Below are 20,122 nucleotides of genomic sequence, written 5' to 3'. Positions count from 1 at the left end.
TTACCTGCTCTGCCACTATTTCAAAAGCGGAACAGCCTCCTTTCCTGCACAGACTGTCAAATGGACCTGCTACACATCCCAGTGAGACAGGAGGGAAGGTGCAAGGAAGAGGAAGAGGCACCCCTCCTACACACACAGCTGCTGCTGTGTCTGCATGCAGAGACAAGGGAGAAGCCTCCAGACTGGTGAACGTCTGTGTCAGTATGAGCGTGTACTTTTGTTAAAAATGGGCAATGACAGGGACAAGGCCTACCTCTGACAATTACACAGCCTCTCGGTGGTGTGAGTTGCTACGAGCACCACCCAGAAACATCCATAACCCTGGCCCCCAAGAAGATCTCAGAAGTGGATCCTAGCAAAGGAGGAACTATGCTCTCCGTAAGTTCTGCTTCAATATATTAGTTCAACAGAGGCTTTTAATAAACGCCAAGACATACTGAAGAACCAGCGATTCAGAAATCCTTCTTTGGAAATTATTATTCTTTTAAGGAAAGGAAAGAGTTATAATATGTTATTATCCAATTAAACCTTTCTTTGCATTTTATTGAAGAGCAGCAGCAGGCACACAGGCTGGGAGTCATGTTAGTTCAGGTCTGGATGGTGGAGGGGGAGAATGAACCACAAAAAACACCGACTGTTTTAAACACACTCCTTTAGATTCATACCAGAGCCCAACAATGTTACCTGCCTACCATGGAAAATGACTTGAGTAACCAAGATGAACAGAGCAGAGAAGCACACGAGCAACACCTTGAATACAAGTTGTGAGCTCTCTTCCTCTGAAAGGGGGAATCAATATCGCCGTGGTATCCTTTTTCAATACAGTATTGAAACGTGAAAGCAAAGGTAAACATTTCCAAAAGGAGCTGTCAGCCAGGACCGAATTTATTTCAAGAGATATTTATCAGAAATATTTCCATAGTTGTATCAGCACTTACTTCTCTCAAATACTGCATTGCATTTTCCCTAGATTAGCTCCTGCACTTTAAAATGCTATGTCCCTCATATAGCCATATGCCCTGTAAGGAGGACCGCTATGTACATGCTCAAAACTTAGCAGAATTAGACCTTCTGAGAGTTACAAATACACTTCAGCATATTTTTTTTCCTCCTCTTTTTCTTTCACTCCATAAGATTTCAGTACTTTGCTTCATCCGCTTCTTCCTTTTTCCCCTATGGACTGTCAAATATTTGCATGCAACAGCCTTCCTGATGCTTCAAAAGGAAAACAAAGTAGCAGCAGTGCTGGTTTTATTATAGGGACAATAAAAATTGGAGACAAAATAGATTTGGACATTAATATTTATATCCAATATAAAAAAAAAAAAAAGAGGCTGAAACTGGAATGTAATTTTTAAGTGTGTTGTAAAATGCATTAAACATCGAGTAAGTAGAAGGTAATGCTGGAGTTCGAACTGCTATAAACAAGAACTTATTTATGTTAGGATGAAAGCACCACACCCCTGAGATGGATAAAAATTATGTAATTGTCAAATGAGAAGTAGGATACAGTTAAAGTGTTAAATAAGATAAGAGCTATAAAAAAGCCAATGACTTGATTTACAGCTAAAACTTCGTTCAGGTTGAATAAGGAAAGAATAAATCATGGTTAATGACTTATAAAAATTAGGATACAAGTTGCTTGGTTTAAAGGAGATTTATCAGTTTCTTGCTGGTAGAAATCAATGCAACATCAGGTGTACACCACAGCTGCACATCCAGCCCAGCTATCTACATGCAGATGCCAACTTTTAACTACTGTTCCTACTTTGACATACAGCACTGGATTTTATAGAAAGCTCCAGATGAAAATACAGTACCGCTCCGTTACTATAGTTGTGCATGATTATTCAGTATTTGCACAAGCAAATGCTTAGTTACCTTCTTGGACTCAGGAGGCACCCGAGGCATTTAATAGAAGTGGGAAGCTGGAAAACCTCTGTTTCCTTCCCTCTGTTGCAAGGACAGCAGTGGCTTTAAAGAGCAGAGGCAGCAGATTTCCTTGTTCTACAGAAAGACAATCCTTAACACAGTTAAATGCCCCAATATCTGTCACTACAGTGGTACAAATCTTACCGGTGTTTGAGATCTTAGTTTGTCATTGTTATGATTTAGCATTAACAGCTAAAGGAGGCGAATAGGAGCTGTTCATTCTCTTCGATGTTATTTCAACTTGCAGTCTTTTCATCTCAGCCAACTACTCCCGAAGGGCATTGATGTGCCTTTTGTTCAGATTCAGACATTATCTTGGTGACCATAACGAGGAGAAGCTTTCTGTTTGTTTGTTTTTAAATACAAGTTTAGATTGTGAAACAATTATGCAACTAGATCTTTAAAAATCTTTTGTAACCACATGTTTGGCTGCATAATCTGATTTAAACAGGGATTCTTGTTTTAAAGTGACTCTAAAACAATAAGGCCACACAAGGATAACAGCACTGTAAGTGCTTTTCAATGGATAAAAATAATAAAATAACATGCAAGTTCCGCTTTTTTGTGAGGTTATATATTTGAGGGTATGTAATAGAACTAAAACATTTTAAAACGTCCACATAAAAAGCATTCACCATGCTTCAGATCAAAGAGTAGTAGTAAGAAATTAAGCACATTTATTGCTAACCAGAAAAACATTTCAACATACCAGATGAAGATAATCATATGCGAAAGATAATTGCTTCAGTTTCTAATATAAGCTACCTAAATATAAATTTTACAAGCAACAGACAATAGCAAGCCAGCAGAAGAGGAAGAATTCCAAAACCCCAAACTCTCCATCAGTGTAAGTTTGTTGGGACAGCCTGAAAAACAGTTGCACGCTTGCCAACACAGCTAGCTGGGGAACCACGTACATGCCGCTTCTGGAAAGCTTATACTGTGGGAGTTGGGCATCTTGCTCCTGCCATTGCCAAATTTAGTACATGGGGCTAAAGGTGTTGACATCACTGTTAGAGAGACTGTAAAGAAATTGTACTACCAACAACCACAGGAGGGTAACAGTTTTCAAAGAGCAGGTATGCTCCTTTGGCCAGGTGTTCTGCATTAGAGCCTAAGATCTGCATGGATAAGCTCACTATTAGCATCAAGACATCAATTTACATCATGCATGTATAAAACTTTACAGGTATGCATCATTAAAGTGTCTGAACCGAGCAAAATATGCATTCCTTAGTGTCCCACAGACCATCACAGGTTAATAAGGTTATAGCAAAAGGTTAGAAAAACACTGCAGTCCAAAGATGGTCCCAGCTCCCTTGCCTGGGCTTAGGTGCAACAGAATTTGCTAAGGATGTCTTAAGCAGATAACCTGCTGTGCCAACTTCCCAGCATCTTCCAGAAATGCAACATACTGAAGGAGATGTTAATGAATATTTCCTGCTGCTTACTGGAAGTCTTCCCCTAACTGGTGAACTTCCAACATCGTATTATTAATAGAGAAATATCATTGATAAGTATAGGCTCCATGGTTATTTTATAAGAAGAAAAGAGATTTTGTTCCATGAGGTTGTAGACAAACTCATTTCTAAATTGTCCAGCATTTCTCAAAAGTGAAATTCAAGGACGGTCTTAGCTTGTTTTGAAGTACAGGCTGTCTGTCATTCAGCCAGCAGGACTGAAGAGCTGCTATGACATATGGACCCTCATGTTTTAGGAGTTAGAAAACATGGGGAAAAAAAAAAGGAATTGTCCCCGAGGGGAAGAGCCAGTCAAAACTTTGGCAAACATACAAAACATTCTTCCCTTCTGGCAATTCTACCCCTTGGCAAGCAGCACATCCATTCTTTTATTTCTAAGGGAATTATGAAAATTGTTGGGTTTTTTTCTAGTTTGCACAAGTACAAGGAGTGTTGCCATTAGAGTCAATGATTTTGTAGATGTCAAAGCCCAATGTTCCAACAATTGTTTGTCAATAACATGCACAAAATCAGTGGATGGACTTGGGTGACTTAGTCAAGTAATCTCCAGTGAAGTCAATGGGAAGTTTGCCTGACTAAAAACCCAAGAATGTGGTATAATACAAACTACACATAAAGGAATCTAAAGAGCATATGTAAAACCATCTATTGAACTTCTAGATAGAGATGCTTATTTCCTAATATCATTAAAAGGATGAACTCATGAAGAGAAGTCTAAAATCCCACAGACTTAGAGAGGGATAAGGATACTTGTACCAAAAAGACAATACAAAAAGTACTTGCCATTTTGGAAATTTCCACTGCTTTTAAAAGACTATGTTACTTTTGTGGCAGCAGGAATTAGACTACAGTGAAAACAACAGTATTTCAAATCTCTTATTTGGCCTGCTTCCACATTTTTCCTATCTTTCCTGAACATGGAGGGGGGAAGGCATCCTACAGTGAACTTGAGTTTTGATAAACAAGAATAATTACCACCTGGGAAAAAAAAAAATCTAAACCACACTTGATAAGTCAGAGATTTAGAAAGCTTACACAAAGAAAGGGAAAATGGTAATCAGAGCTGTCTAAAGAAATGGGATAAATGGTTTAATGTTTGGACTAAACCAATAAACTTGCCATCAATCAGAACCAAAATATATAGTTAAAATTTCAAAATCACTTACACAGAAACATACAACCTGCAAGTTACTATTTCCATGGACTTGGACTAGCTTGTGTAACAGAATTTTTTTTCCACAACTTACACTGATAGTCCTACTGTAAGTGAATAGGAGTATCCATTTCTTCTACCAGTCTTGTAGCTGTTTGTACAAAGGTCCTTCCTCTGCAGCTCCTCTAAACCAGGGCAGCCCTTCTTAAACAGTTGAATTTTGCCTCAAAGGCACATACTTCACTTTCAAATCCTATCTGACACCTACTTTTTCCCCTCGGTCTGTATCTCTTAATCCTCTTCTCTTTACTACCTTATATACTGCATAATGTAAATGTACTTGATATCGTTACAGCATTATATATAATTCATTATTTAATTCTGAAGGCCTAGTATGCCACTTTTCAATATCTCACAGATTCAGTGAAACACCGTGTTACATTTTAATTTGGAGGATATTAATGGAGGTGAATCTCTAGCACTACTTCTGTTAAAGCTACCCAACACTTTCCATTATTAAGGTACTCTTTTCAGCTGCTTTTAATTGTGATTTTACCAGTTAACACTACAGTTTTCCACGCTGGTTTCTGTCTCAGGCTGAATATTTGTGCACTATTTCAGACAAAACAGTTTAACAATATCAGTTGATTTATCCCAGTTTTAAAAAAAAAACAAAACAAAACACTATTTTCTTTATTGACCATATTCTTTGCAACAAGGTCATATGAACTGCCAGATTAATGGTCTTTGTGTCAGGGCTGCATCTTTTGCCTTGCCTACCCACTTAAGTTTGGCCAGATTGGCTTTTAAAAACCTCCATCTGCACAGGCTCCACAGACACTTGCTAAGACTTAACACCCAAACTGTCATTACAAATCCTAATCAGGCATCTTACAGCTTCTGCAGACCAGAACATATGTGTCACATCCACAGAGCTGAGCAAGGGCTAAAAAGGCTTTCAAGGACCCATGTAATAATTGTTCTCAACTGGTCCGAATCGAGCTGGAATAAAGCAACTGAACTTTGAATTGGAGCTGCTCTCTCAGTATTTCTACCACTGGCGTCCAGACATCATTGGGAAGGACACTACTGATTTCAAAAGCAAAAGAGCTAAGGCCAAACCAGGGACAGGTTCAGACTGGGAGACCAATGTGTTGAGAATGGAGTTGGAAAATAAGATAGAAGCAGCTGGAAGGAGCACTGAGGTTGCTTGGTTACAGAGACCAGGTTTAGGAGCGGAAAGGAATTTAAGACTAGAATTAACAAGAGAAGTGGTCAGGGAGCTGAAGCTGAGCGAGGATAGCACTGAGATCAAATGAGAAAACAGGTGAATAATGTATGAAACCACTATGGAGGGGAAACTGCAGTCAGGAGGAAAAAGGGGAAAGCAAAAGGGACAGGTCTGATGGAAGCTAGACTGGAAGGAGAAAAATTACTTGGCAAAACAAAGATAATTAATTAAAAAAGCAAAAACAAATGGTGACGTGCAGATATGAGAGATCAAGAGATGGTAAACAACAACAAGCACAGACTGGGTGAGGACACTGGGACCACTGGTATAAAGAGAAGCAGAAGGCTGGGATTTGATTTGGACTCAATAAGAAGCCCTGTGCAGGACAGAAAGCTGCTAATGAAATGGTAGAAAGAGTCCATACTTCAGGTTTCTTGTCTAAGTCCGGTAAAGAAAGAGAACAGAAATGGCAGAACTGAGGAAGCGTTATAGCTCAGACAACTATAGCTGAGATGGGGAAGGTTCAGAAGGAGCTATTATTGGAAGAAAGAGACAGAAAAAAAACCTTTTTCCAAAAATACAGAAGAGCCCTTCGAGTATATTCCTTTCCAGAGCCTGGAGTAGAACCCAGCATTCCTCTGTTGTGGAATCAAACACCTCTGAATCCCTCTGCCAAACTTTCCCAATCCTACCTTCACCTGGTCAACAGAAAGAACCACCTCTTACCACTGCTGATTACCCAGGCAACTCAAGTGGCAAAGGCCTGCCTAGGGGACCCAACAGTTTTGGTCCTACTAGTAACACATATAGGTGTTAGTCTCTGCTTTACCAGTTTAGTCTTCACAAAGCCTAGGAAATGGCACCGTTATGTTAGAAGAAAGATACAAAGGCTCCAAATTTAAGCATCAAAAGTTGTGTCCCCCTCAAATTAATTCAACACACATGAGCAAATTGTGACAATGCAGTCCTACATGCTTCCCTGCAGAAATTAAATTCTGCCCCCACCAGTGCAAAGAAATGAGGCCTCCATCCTACTTTTTACCCTTCTTGTTCAGTTAGTGACCACTGGCTTAGAATTGATTGCTACAGGTTTTATTCTTGACAGTCTTTTCTACAGCATTGCTTGTAATGGTCTGCATGATGTAAGGCACTGAGTAATTACCTTCACCATGAAAGCAGTAACGAACCCATGTTATAGATGGGAAAATTGAGACAGCAATTTAGCCAAGGCCACACAGTTTTGCCAACACCAGAACCAGCAGACAAGCTTGAATGTCTTCCTCTCAAAACCAATGCTTATTCTTCCACCCTGTGCTTGGCTACTGCTAGAGATGCTGAGTATCAGCCTCCCCCTGCCAGAGGCAGGGCTTCTGAGGACTATGGGAAACGTTGAGCCTAAATTCCATCATATTCAACTTCCTTAGCATTACACAGGTCAGTGATTCTCAATCTTTGTTCCAAAAAATCCTTGAGGACTTCCTCCAAAATCTCCTTTCTTCTTCTCCTCATCCTGACTCCAGTCCCTTTCCAGCCTCCTCAGCTCCCCTCTTCCAGCTTCTGTTGCTTACTCCTCACTTTTCAAATTCTGTAATTTCCCCCAGCTGCAGCAGTGCTGGCATGAAGTCCAAGCTAATAAACCTATCGGAGCTTATTAGCTTGGTATCCACTTTATCCCACCCTGCACCTCACCCCTAGTGTTAGCATATCTCATTAGTGTATTCACTTACTAGTTGGGAACTATCACACGGGAGGATGATAACAATGACACAAGAGAACCAAAAGCTTTTGTGCAGTATTCTTCCTTATCCTTATCCAGAAAAGCCATCGTTTCTTTTCCTGACCCCCTCACCCCCACTTTGCTCTCTAACAGTTTCTGACTTTGCACAAGAAAAATTGAGAGACTGCTCAATATGCTGACTCCAGAATTCTCCGACATAAAAAATGCTGGTTTGTTATGTCAGTATCTAGAAATGTAATATATATAGCCACATCCACACCTATTGTGTCAGTCTGCTGCAAATGCAAGAAGATTAAAGACACTTTCTTTTTTTGTACAGGTATCACCTGCTCAACTGGATACTACAATAATCACCAGTTAATGAAGCAGCCATACCTTCTTGAAAGGCAAGCCCCCTTTCCGTAGGCAGGCATTCCCACAAACACTGTCTGGCACAAGCACTGACAAGCAAGCAGAAATCCCATCTTTCCTTTCACAGGGTCCTATTTCAGGTTTAACAAATTAGTCTGAAGGTGACATCCCATTATAAGCTCACATATAAACACAAGAGATTTCTTTTAAATTTAACTAGTGTACAACAGGATTTCCTTCCTGTAATAAGGACAAGGGAGGGAAAGCAGAGCTATCAAAACAACACAAAGAATCTTCTCCTGCTATTTCTCCAAAGCATGAACAACCGACTGAGTCACCTTCCACGGAACATGTTGTAAACCTTGGTCTTAACCTCATTATGTTATCGCCATGCTGTGACATTGACCAGGCTTGTGCCATTTGCAATTGCCAGTGAAGTGACAGAAGCATTTTCCTCTCAGCTTCCTATCTTAGGCAGTCTATAGTTTTATTCCTGAATGTACGTTATCTCTGTTCAAATGCATAATTGCAGGGATAACAAGCAGAAAGCCTCCATATCAGTTACAGCCTCTCATGCAGGCTAACTTTAATTCCCCTCAAACTAGCCCCAATTTTCCTGACTGCATCAAGAGAATACATAACTGTTCTTTGCACAGGGTCATGCATGAGCTTTCTTTGCTTGTAAATTTAAGCAAAGTCTCAGCAGAGTTCATTAATACCAAAAAAAATTTTGCACCCAATACAACTCCCCTCCATTTGTGCGAGTTCAATAGTTTTCCAGTGAACATACTGTAGAAGTAAAACAAAAACTGCTGAAGCCAATTTCAAGCATTTGTTATTACTACATTATATTGTTCTGGCATTTTTCTTAAAGCCAGTGACAAAGACACTGCAGTGAACATAAAAATATGAAATCTGGGTTTTAGTATAAATGTGCATTTGAAAAATGAAAGTGCTTCATAGTCCAAGTTACCATCCCTAGACTTGATAAAAATGGCTTGAGGATTTATAGGAATTATTATTATAGGAAGCCAGATTGCAGAGAACCAGTGAGAATATCCGTGTGGTATTTGGCCTAAACTTGTAATACGTAACAGCTAATCACAATTCCTCACTTACACAAAAGGGAAGGAATTATTTATTGGACTCTTCTGCGCATTTACTTCCAATGCTTATACTAATTACTGTGGCATCATATCAAATAGGTCTTGCACCTAAAGACAAGGCTTAGTAAAACGGAGATACCACTATAGGTTACTGGTTTTGTACAGGCAAATGAGGCATGTGTCTCTTCAAGACTTCTGTGGAAGGCACACAATAATAAGTATGCCCTAGTTGACCAATGGCTGATCACATCTTTGAAATTCATACAGAGCAATTATTTATCAAAACATTATTTAGCTATCATTTTTCTACTTTTACACAGAGAAAGGAAGAAGCCACTCACACAATTCAGAATTCCTTTCTCTTCTCTTATCACCCTCTACTCCATTAGCTTGTTAAAAACAACTGATTGAATTTTTACCTCAGCCCTCAAAGAAAACATTGGTTGGGAAGTTCTGATGAAAACTCAGAGAAGGAATACTCAGACCCTAAGGGAAGAGTGGCAGCTTATTGGAAAACCATTGTTGTGTCACTTTCAGACCTTGTAGAACAGTTACTATCCATCATATGTTTTCTGTAGATAGTTTCTTCATGTCCCAGGAAGTTAGGGATGGCTCAGGAAACCAGGGATGTGGGAGTTTCTACGATAGCTTTACCCCTAAAAAACCTAAATTGCAGAAGGGAAATGAATCAAGAGTTTTTACACAAGTGAAAATTTCTTCTGGGCAGCTAGGAAGATTCTAGACTCACACTTCTGCACAGTACACACATCTGTGCACTCTATTAACCTGTGTGCACACGTTGCAGACATACACTCCTTTCCTGTTTCAGATTATAGCCTTTGGAGCTCTAGACTTCATGGCTACAAAATAAATCTGATTACAAAATACGTGCTCACAGGTGGTAGAAAAAAAAAGTGAGTACATGAGCTTTTACGGGAACATATTATTAACCCTAGCTTCTTTCTAGTCGCTTCCATGTACAGTTTGGCTCTTTGAGAGTATGGTCCCACTCTTCTGCAGTTCCTGCCATCTGGAATAGCTTTCCTTTAACTCCGAGTTTCATCTATTCTTTCATCCCATCCCAAAATACAACTAACACATTTTTTCACCCTTATCTCACCCATTTGCCTCCACTTCCCCTCCCTATCGCCCAGTGCTTTACTCACTGATCACAACATACAATTCTTCACAATTTTGTGAAGAGTTTCAGAATGCAGCATATGACATATACTCAAAAAGTTTGTTTCCCAACAGCAGTATAGATGTGCCAAGATATATGTATATCACCCTGAGAAAACAACAGGAACAAAAACCAAAACCACACAAAACCCAACAACCACAACCACAAACAGGGACTACCAGGAGATCACAGGACTAAAGGCTACTGAGCAGTTGGAACTCCAGGGTTTGAGCTATAGCGCAGAATAGAGTCTTAATTCCACTAGTGCAAGCCCCTCATGGGATACTAAGTATCCCATTTTCCATTTTTAATTACTTTCTCCATTGAGACCCAAAGAACAAAGTTTAGTCAAGCAGACTCCCCGTTTTACTTTCTTCTCCCCTTACTTCTGTGAAACAGCTATTTAGATAAATTAACAATGCCTCTTCATCCTCAAGGTTATAACATTTCTAAACTATCTTGAGACAATAACTCTTGCTTGGCTGGGTTTTTTTAAATCCCTACTCACAAATAACATGAGTGTTTTAATAGATTGACCAAATGATGCAAAAGATATCTTGGAAAACAGATGCAGAATAGCAACTCAGTTCACAGGGTGCATATATTTTCTGATAGTAGAACAGTTTCAATGTACCTCATTCAATTATGAATATACTCCCAACCAGTACTAGCCAGCAGTCTCCTCACTGAAATAAGGCAAATACCCACACCCAATAAACTCAAGACAAATTAAGAGTCCTCTAACCTTCAACTCTGCTTCGTTTTCCTCTTTCAACCTTGCAAATCAGAACGTGCAATAAACATACTGTCTTTTATAGCCAGAGGATCAATTGAATCTGCTTTTTTTTATTAAAAGATTTCATTTTTGAAAGATGCCATACTGAAGTGTTTTAAACATACACACCACAATTCATCATTGTTAAACACTAAGTCAAGCTAACAAAGAGATAGCAGCAAAAGAGAAACAAGATCAACTCACACATTCTGTAAATATAGAGAACATTTAAAAATTAACAACCACTTATCTCCTCCTGCTCCTATTTTTAAACTTCTTTAAGGAGTTACAGTGGAAAAGCACCACACTACAATTTGTTTGTTTGTTTGTTTTTTAAACACAGAAGTACTGTTCCAGCAAAGTCCTGAAGTTCGCAATTTGTTTTATACAACTTCAAGAGATATTCAATCAAATGACTGACTTCCAAGAACAGCATACATCATTTTAATTACAACGTCTGTCAGCCATCCCAGTTATCCCTACTTTGGAAGTATGGCTTTTGTTTTCCTCCTCTGTTGCTCTAAAATTTCTCATGTCTCACTAAATTTTAATCAGGAAATAGCATCCCAACTCTTAAACTCTGGGAGCAAGTTTTCATCCTGATCCAACCAGACAAGTAGGAGATTTGTTCACATATTTGAGAGGAAGAAAAATGTTTTATGCTAATTCAGTGAATTGCGTTCCAGAGCTGTTTTGTGTTGTGCCCTTACTGAGCAGAATTCTTTGCTATGACTTCATGCTAAGCCAAAAGTAAACACTCTCGCCTTTGTACATGGACAACTCTATCCCAAAGTACCAACATTAGCATCAGTGGTGACAGAGGAAAAGCTAAATTCCCCCAACAAGAGGGAATAAAAAAAAACCACACAAGAAAAAACCAAACCCATAAACATTGTTCAACCAAACACGTGTGTGTGAAATGCAAGCATTAATGTACTTCCTAGAAATTAGTCATCAAGTTGTGCTCTCGTGTACCGCCTGAGAGGAAGACAGTATCAATTTCACAATGGCACTTCGTAAGACAAAAACCACCATATAATCCATGATTAAAAGATTTCTTCCACAAATACCTGCTGTTTAAAACTTACCAAGCACTTTTGCAGCATGCAGAAATTTGTTAACCAAAACATCACACACAGCACCTGCACAATTTTTGGAACAGTCTTTTCTAAAGCCAGCTCAACTGAAACAGGTGCTAAGATGAATAGAGGAGACATAGCACTCAAAAACAGTTTTTACTTTATTATGTTGTCATCTTTGGTGGATATATTTATGTTCCCTCACTTCAACAGTCTCTCTGGTCACTTTTAAAAAGGACTTTCAAAACAGTAAGACTAAACACCATCAAGGACTTACCAGATTGGAATTGGTGGCATTGGAATCATCTTCTGGAAAGGGGATATAGATAGCTAAGGCCACACAATTGGCAAAAATAGTCAGTAAAATAATTATTTCAAATGGTCTGAGGAATGGAGTTAAGGAAATTGTTCCAAAATGTGCACACACAAATAAAAAAAAAGATTTATAAGAATTCTGTTTAAAGAAAACATTCCAAGCCCCTTATATTCTGAAAAGAAACATATGCCTTTTTAAGTGCTTTTAGGAGCTCCCAGCCAAGAATCTTCCTAATATGTCAAAAGCAGTGTAGGCCAGTCGCGTGCCAGAGTAAACACAGATTTCTTAAAAGTTTTTTCTTCTTTTATTTATTTAGATTGCATTTTCCCTATTTTCCTTCAAGTGTGGCTGTACTATTTGTAATAACAGAAGCCTGTTCTAGAAAGACTGTCATCTTTCCTCTTACAATTAGTTTCTCTTGGTCTTTTCCATCTGCATTTACAAACCCTGAAATAATTTTAACAGAAGTTTTTGAGGGTCTTTTTATTGTTGTTGTTTTTTTTTTTACCCCTTTCTCAATCTCTCTCTCATATCTCAAAGTTAAATGCAAGGGCCCAAGAAATACATGCATACGCTCAGTTAGAAGACGTTTAAATGATGATAAAGTTTAAGGCAGAAAAATGGCTTTGTCCAAAATGTGCTTATACTGCACATTGCCATGTATACTTGTTTTGCTTAAAAGTTATTTGAGGGAGTATTTCTTTTTCTCTTACTGCATTTCATTTGGCGCCATAGGGAAAACAAACGTGCCTACTCAGTATATTAGGGACACCAGGAAGCTAAGAGTTCCTTATGACAGAGAAACTAGCACCAGTTCAGGGGCATTTCAACCTGGCATCAACTTCATTAGGAAAAAACCCCAAACATTTGGGATGTTCCAGAAACAAATCCTGCACAACCTTGATGGCCCACTAACTGTCCGTTGGAATCAAAGGGCATTTTTCTACTGATCAATTTGCTGGCACTGTACTTCATCTACTTCGGTGCACTCCTTAACCTTAATTGCTGTGAAGTGTCTCCAAACTCAGACCAGAGATCAGATTTACAGACTGTCTACATTTACTTGCCTGCAAGAATATCCTGGAGGCTAGCTCTGGGATAACTCACCAGTACTCTGGAGAGGAAAGAAGAGCAGGATAGGACAGGGAGAACGCCAAGTATAACCTGTGCCATAGAGTGCATTTGAGCATCAATTTATCTACCATGGGACTGGCTTTGCAGCGTTGCCAAATGTCAACACAGCATGTATGATTTTGGTCAGCAGACTACTGTTCTCAATGGGTTTTAGCAGAAAAGAACTGGAGATTGGGATGTGCAGCAGCCTGAACTGCAAGATATACACAAATCCCAGGCACCTGACCACTGTGTATGCTAAGACATGTTCTACATTTCACACATGGAAGAGTCAAAGGGTTCCAAACTTGCCAGACTACCGTGCTTAAACCTACGAATAATAGAAGATATATGATAATATGGAGGAAGAAGAGCAGGTCAGGGCAGGTAGATTACATATGAAATCAGTGGGACTTCTCAAATACCTCAGGCTGTATATATAGTGTTTACTGCATAAAGACCTGAATTTCCATTGGCTTTCCTCTTAAGCACTTTTTTCCTAGGCTTTTTGTTTTTGACAGGATTATTATCTATTAACTTATCACTGTTTATGCATTTATTTTTGTTTTACTTCTGTTCTCTTTTTGCACTGTAAAAATAAAATGGTATAAAATCTACAAATACACTGCACACAGCAGGAAATTAAATGCACAGCTAAATCTTTGCTAAATAAGGTAATTACTTCATTTCACTTTTTCTTCTATGCAATTGCACTGTCAGGCTCTTATCATTATAACGTTTAGGTAAGAAACATCACAGAAGTGATATTTGTTTGTGATATTTGATATTTGTTTAATATCTACTATGCTTAGACTTTAGTGGTTCAGCAAATTAAACTAAGCTTTTCTCAGTAGTTTTTAGCAATTAGGAAGAGTCAGAGTACAGAATAAAATTAAACCTTATCACAACCCTTTGATATTGTTATTTGTCATTGAAGTGTTTCATGTTTATAAACACTAGATGTCCAATAAGAGGTTCTGAAGGAAAAAAAATACTTCCACCAACTCACCTAAAACCAAACAAAACCAAAAATGCAAGCATCAGCATCCTTGCATTGCTTTAATCGCATTGTTTGGTCCTCTCTTGATCTCAGCAGTGCTGTATCCTGTTTTACAACACATCATTCCCATCATTCATTGCTGATCTTATTCATTTATCAAATGTCACTCTGTGCTCTTTCTCCAAAGACATGTGGTTACTGGGATGCTGGCAAGTAAACCAATATTCAGCTTCATCCTGTTAGTCATCATCCATCATCTTATGCTTAAAGTATCAGAGCTATGCCAGAAGGGATAAAAAGTAGCAAACTTAATCAGGGGGATTAAAAATTAGCAGGAATAGGCAGGCAGGTAGTTTAAGGACATCTAAGAATTGACAGGAGCATTTTTAACAAGTTCTTCATCTGAAAAAATATGTCCACGTCAGCAAGACCCAATATACTCATACTCTGTTTTCATCCTTCTAACATCCCATCAGACCCCCAAAGAAACAATATTATCAGTCTTAAACACCATCATTCATTTTTTATTGTATTAACTACTGCCAAGTTCTGTACTGCCTTCCCTTGGCATGCTTTTCTATCCCTAACAACATGCTGCCCCCCCCCCCTTTTTTTTTTTTTTTAGCTGAAGAACCCCATTAGCTTGTGATTTACTGACAATTACTGTTCAGGGTTAGTCTTGGTTTCTCTTTGGGGAGGAGAAGGAGATATCTTCTATTTCAGTTTGTGTTTCACACCAAATTCTCAAATTCCAGCTTGCGCTGATCAGACTTGGGTGACTAAAAAGGCTTTACTCCTTCCACATGGCAAAGCCAATGGCCAAACTCTCGCTGACATTCCGGGGAAGCAGCACTGACCCTTACGTTCTGCAGTTCTGTGTCAGTGGTTATCATCTATCATTGTGACACAGTCTGTCTCTTGTTCAGACTACTAGATCTGGCCCTGTACTGCATCTGTACATGTTGCAGGATTACTTTAACTGTCTTTCTTTTTCCCTGCTTCCAGATAACCAGTATCTCTTACCATACATTAGTGAGCCTTATTAGTTTAAGTGGAATTCCAATATAATTAACAGACCTTAGCCCTGTTTCAGGGTCTTATCGCATACGTTTGGGGTTTTTTTCCCTCCTTCCATCCCATTCTTTTCTACATACTGTAGAAAGTGTGATTCCATGTGTTTAACAAAAAAGCGTATGATTCAAAGTACCAGAGCGGTTTAACTGGTGGCACCTCTTTAAGTGCCTGCAAAAAAAAAAGAAGGGAAAGCCGGCTGCTGCTATCAATCCCATAGAGTCAGTGCAATTCTGGCCTCAGATATCTTGCATATCTCCCATCGATTTCAGCCTGGGCCACGTGTTTTTAAAAGAGCAGAATTCAACCCCTAACCTTTATCATTTAAACTTCTAGTGGTTTCTTACACAAGGGTATAGTTAAGGCTTCAGTCCCAACCTTTTTTTTTCCCCCAGCATAAATGATCTCAGTTAAGACATCAGAAACTATTTGTGTACTTTACGTTCCCAGTGGTGCCTTTCAACTTAATGTATTGATTTCTTCACATTTATGAATAGCGCCTGATGCGCACAAACAATTTGCTGTTTTCCAAATGAGAACATCAAAAAGGATATTTCCATTCGACGATGCTGATGCATGCCCTCCGGATGGGATTTTTCAGTGTTAAACATAGCAGTGCCCGGGGAGGGCGTGTAGCTGTGGTCGTACCCTGTTTTTTCTGTTTCCCATACTGCTGCCGTTTTCTCTGCGTGGAGCTAGCCGTGGATATTGTTGCATTGCCAGCACTACCCATCAGTTTGGCTTGCCTGGCAGCATCAATCGCAGCTTGCCAGGACAGAGCTGCCCCTGGAGTAGGGATATGCTCTGGGGCAAGCCCTGCAGCTGCATTGGCATTCATGTTGGCATGAGCAGGACGGGGACTCCCATAGTTGGAACCTGTGAAAGGGAAAAAACAAAACAAAACAGAAATTTGTGAAGACATTTTTTAAACAGCAGAAAAGAGAAATAGTGTTCTTAAAAATCTTAAGTATCCGTAAAATTAAGAGCTAAGGTTAAGTGTAGGGTATCCACTTATTAACAGCTTGTTCTTCCAATTCAAACTCTTCATTTTAAAGTAATACTACTACGCAATCATTAGTCTTGCAACAGTCTCCCAACAAGACCCAATGGACACTGAGCTGTTAGAAATGCTTCCAATCAATACTGTCTCCAGGAGTTCACAGAAAAGAAACTGTCCTTCTTTTCCTTTTTTACCCACACATTTTGCAAGTTGGATTGTTTGAAAGCTCAAAAGGTGAGGCTAGTTCTCATCACTTCATCACACAGACATGCAGCACAACGTTATTTAGTACGTGGCAAAGCACCCAAACGAGATTCGCAAGTTCTGTCATAAAAATCCTTATGTTTTCAAGATTACCTCGAGGTAAAGTGAAATTTTAACAGAGCTTAATTCTCTCTGCAAACAGTACATATGTATAAGCCTAAGAACGACCTGACTCGAAGGGACACTGAAGCAGAAACTGGAACACAAAGGCAGGTTTCATGGCTTTTGTGCTCTATAGGATGCTGTGCAGATAGTTTAGGCCAACCAACATATATTTAGAAACTGGAACTGATTCCTTATCCTGATAAGCTGATTTTAAGATAGACGAACTATTGAAATAAATGGAGTAACACTTACTTAAAAAGCGTGTATTAACAAGAATGCTAAGATCTAGCAGTCCCAAGTTTTGCACCTCTTTTAGCCAAAACTGAGGGAGTATATGCTTTCGCATATACTCATGCCAATCACAATAATAGAATATATATGTCAGGTGACACGTGGCTGATACTTAGAAGGTCTTAGCAGTACCAAAAAAAAGTCACCCTTTCAAGCTCTGCAATTGTTCCATTGTTTCAGTAAAGACAGTTAAGTCACCTCTGCCTCTTCAATGAGGCTTTTTCAGTGACTCAAATTAAAACTTCAATCACTTCAAAATGAGTGAATTTTGAAACTTCAAAACAGATTCCCTTCCTCTTTGGAGTATGCTTCATTTGCGATATGTGAGAACTTGTGAAGGATTAACTGAATTTTGCCACACACACTTCATAGAAGAAAATATAAGCCATGTTAGAAAAGTGCAACATAAAATCTACACAAAGTCACAACAGCAAATGCTAATTAGGAAGACTGTCTTGTTTAGATGTGTCCTATATACAATTTAAGAGACTACTTATCTTTTTTGTGGACTTGCAAATTTGCCTGTGGCCCATATATTGAGATACAGGTAAAAGGAAGCCCAAATGGTCTACAGATCTTATTCCTTCACAGGCTATGAAACCAGAGTTCAGTTTCAAAACACTGCACGCTCAAGAGATTGTGTTTCCCCTTACATCTGATCAGCAGAGACTACGCTTCAGAAAAAGTGTACGTGCAAGAGGCAGATAGTAGAAACCCAGTAAAGGAGTTAGATCACATTTCAAAGCAAGCTCGAAGTCTACTACTGACAGTGTACTACTTTAGATTAATATAGAAATATGGTGTTACTAACTAGATCAGATGGGCTCCTATAGACTACTGGACAAAGCAAACAGAAGACCACGTGACACTGTTTTCCTTAAAATATCCGATGAAAGACATTCAAAACCAGGAAACAGGCAAACTGTTCTTGAACGGAAATAATTACCCTAGATGCATGTTTCATAGCTGGATGTGCAGTGCCAAGACACCACAGCAATGACTGCACTACAAATGAATTAAAGCAGGTAAAATAGATACAATCACATTGACACAGAATGCAACAGGATACGCCTCTACCTAGAAAGGATGCAAGATTTCTAAATTCATCTCACTAAATCGCAAGGAAGGACATGATAGAGTCAGATGTTATTTTATGTCAGGCGTTGCCATAAGATTTCCAGGCTGTTATAGTTTCATTGCATAGCAGGAAAATCTAGAGCTTGCCTCTGCTCACTGAAAAACCTCCTAGCTGCAAACCAGCCAAAGGAATCTGGTGAGTAATATGACTCTGATATGTGAAAGGAAAAGCTGAAAGAAACAAGAAATGGGAAATAGTTAATTCACATCCCTCAGATTTTGAAACTGAAGAAAAAGCTTTCAGAATCGCACAGGCTAAGCAGATTTCCTCGATGAAGCAGGCAATCAACTGGCAGACAAATTTAGTTAGTTTTCTAAGACTAAGCAAATTGTACACAGCACTACTCATGGGATACATATTTTCAGACTAGTTCCAGATGCAGTTTTTCTCTTTAGCATCTATTTGACCTCCCTAGCCTGAGGCATGCTGGAAAGACAAATAAATGGAAAATTACTCTAATTATTCTCCAACTCCAGCTCTTCTTTAATACTGACCCATTAGAGCGGATAAGAAAGATGTGTGTGTTTTCCAGTAAAAGCAAACTTGCTGATCCATCACCACCGTGTTCTTATCATGCTGACTAGACCATGTGGTCCTGAAAATAAACAGCTGCTGCATCTTAATGAAGACTTTTTTGCAATTTGGGAATGTGTCAAGCTTCTCCATTGTTATTGCTTATTAGTTAGGTTTCACATGAGGATTCAAGTCTATGCATTTTGACTTTGATGTGCCAGCAAAGTTAAGGATACAACTTCTGGTGGTTTCATTGCTTTTGCTTCTACTACGATCACCAGGCCCATAATAAAGTGCTTTGTCTCAAATTAATTTCAAAAGATGAGTCAGAATGACAGATTTATATTAAGAAATATTACAAATAGTGATTACTGATAAGGATCTGTCTGTTTTATGAAGCTCAGAGACTGCAGGCTCTATCTGTACTAAATAACTAATGGCATTGACAAATGACTTGATCTACAGGCAGTTTATAGAAATAGCTTAAATTAAAGAGTGAAGCTCACACAGTTGCACAGAAAGTACATTCAAGAACTGAGCAAAATATTTTGAAAGACAACATAGGCAAACTTTCAGGAAGAATGACATTCTACCCTATAATCTAAATGCTTAGTGTAAATTTCTAGGAAATAAGCAGAACACAATTCATACTGAACTTGTGAGGCACCATGCTAAATTTCACGTATAGCACTCATTTCTCCCCCGCCACAAAACTTTGCTGTAACCTGAGAGCTGCAGTTACTGGATTTGCTATTTTCATTTCACAATGTAGCAGTTAAAATACTTCACTCGATTTCCCCACTACAAATAAAGTTTCACGATACCTAAATCACTTTAATCATGTTAGTTTATACTGTTATTAAGCTGGAAGTTGACCAGAAGTGGGAAATGGAGATTCAGCCCCCACCCAAATGCAATAACTCACTAAGCACTGTGATCCACAGTATCATCACCCTGCTAATCTCTACCACACTTTAGCAAGAATTTGTACTGTTGACTACGTCCAGCTGGTGCACAAAACTGTTCTCTCTCAAGCACTTTTGTGCTACAGATCATGAGTTTAAGCATTTGAATAGTAATTAAACGTCAAAGTCCATATAAGTGAACAAATTCGATTACAAAGTCTTCAGGAGAAACTTTCAATCCTGCAAAAATACAGAGTTGCAGAACTACTTTGAATGCAGAAACAACACAAATACAGGTTCAAAAATCAGAGTTAAGTCAGAAAAGTAACAGATATGGTTGCTATACAACAGGAAATGAACCATGTTTCACAAAATACCTG

General features: G+C 38.8%; 1 protein-coding gene across 1 annotated transcript in view; it reads right to left on the bottom strand.

Moving 5' to 3' along the window:
* CACNA1C (calcium voltage-gated channel subunit alpha1 C) overlaps positions 1-20,122 on the bottom strand; it is a 457,514-nt gene that overhangs the window by 411,326 nt on the left and 26,066 nt on the right. The window contains exons 2-3 of the mRNA XM_076341467.1: positions 16,079-16,402; positions 12,304-12,407 (exon numbers count right to left, since the gene is read on the bottom strand). Coding sequence (XP_076197582.1) covers positions 12,304-12,407; positions 16,079-16,402 — 428 coding nt within the window. The remainder of the gene's footprint in view (positions 1-12,303; positions 12,408-16,078; positions 16,403-20,122) is intronic.

This window comes from Aptenodytes patagonicus, chromosome 1 (genome assembly GCF_965638725.1).
Source record: "Aptenodytes patagonicus chromosome 1, bAptPat1.pri.cur, whole genome shotgun sequence".
In the NCBI taxonomy this organism is placed as follows: domain Eukaryota; kingdom Metazoa; phylum Chordata; class Aves; order Sphenisciformes; family Spheniscidae; genus Aptenodytes; species Aptenodytes patagonicus.
The sequence above is the reverse complement of the archived record's forward strand: the minus strand, read 5'-3'. Positions and strand labels throughout refer to the sequence as shown.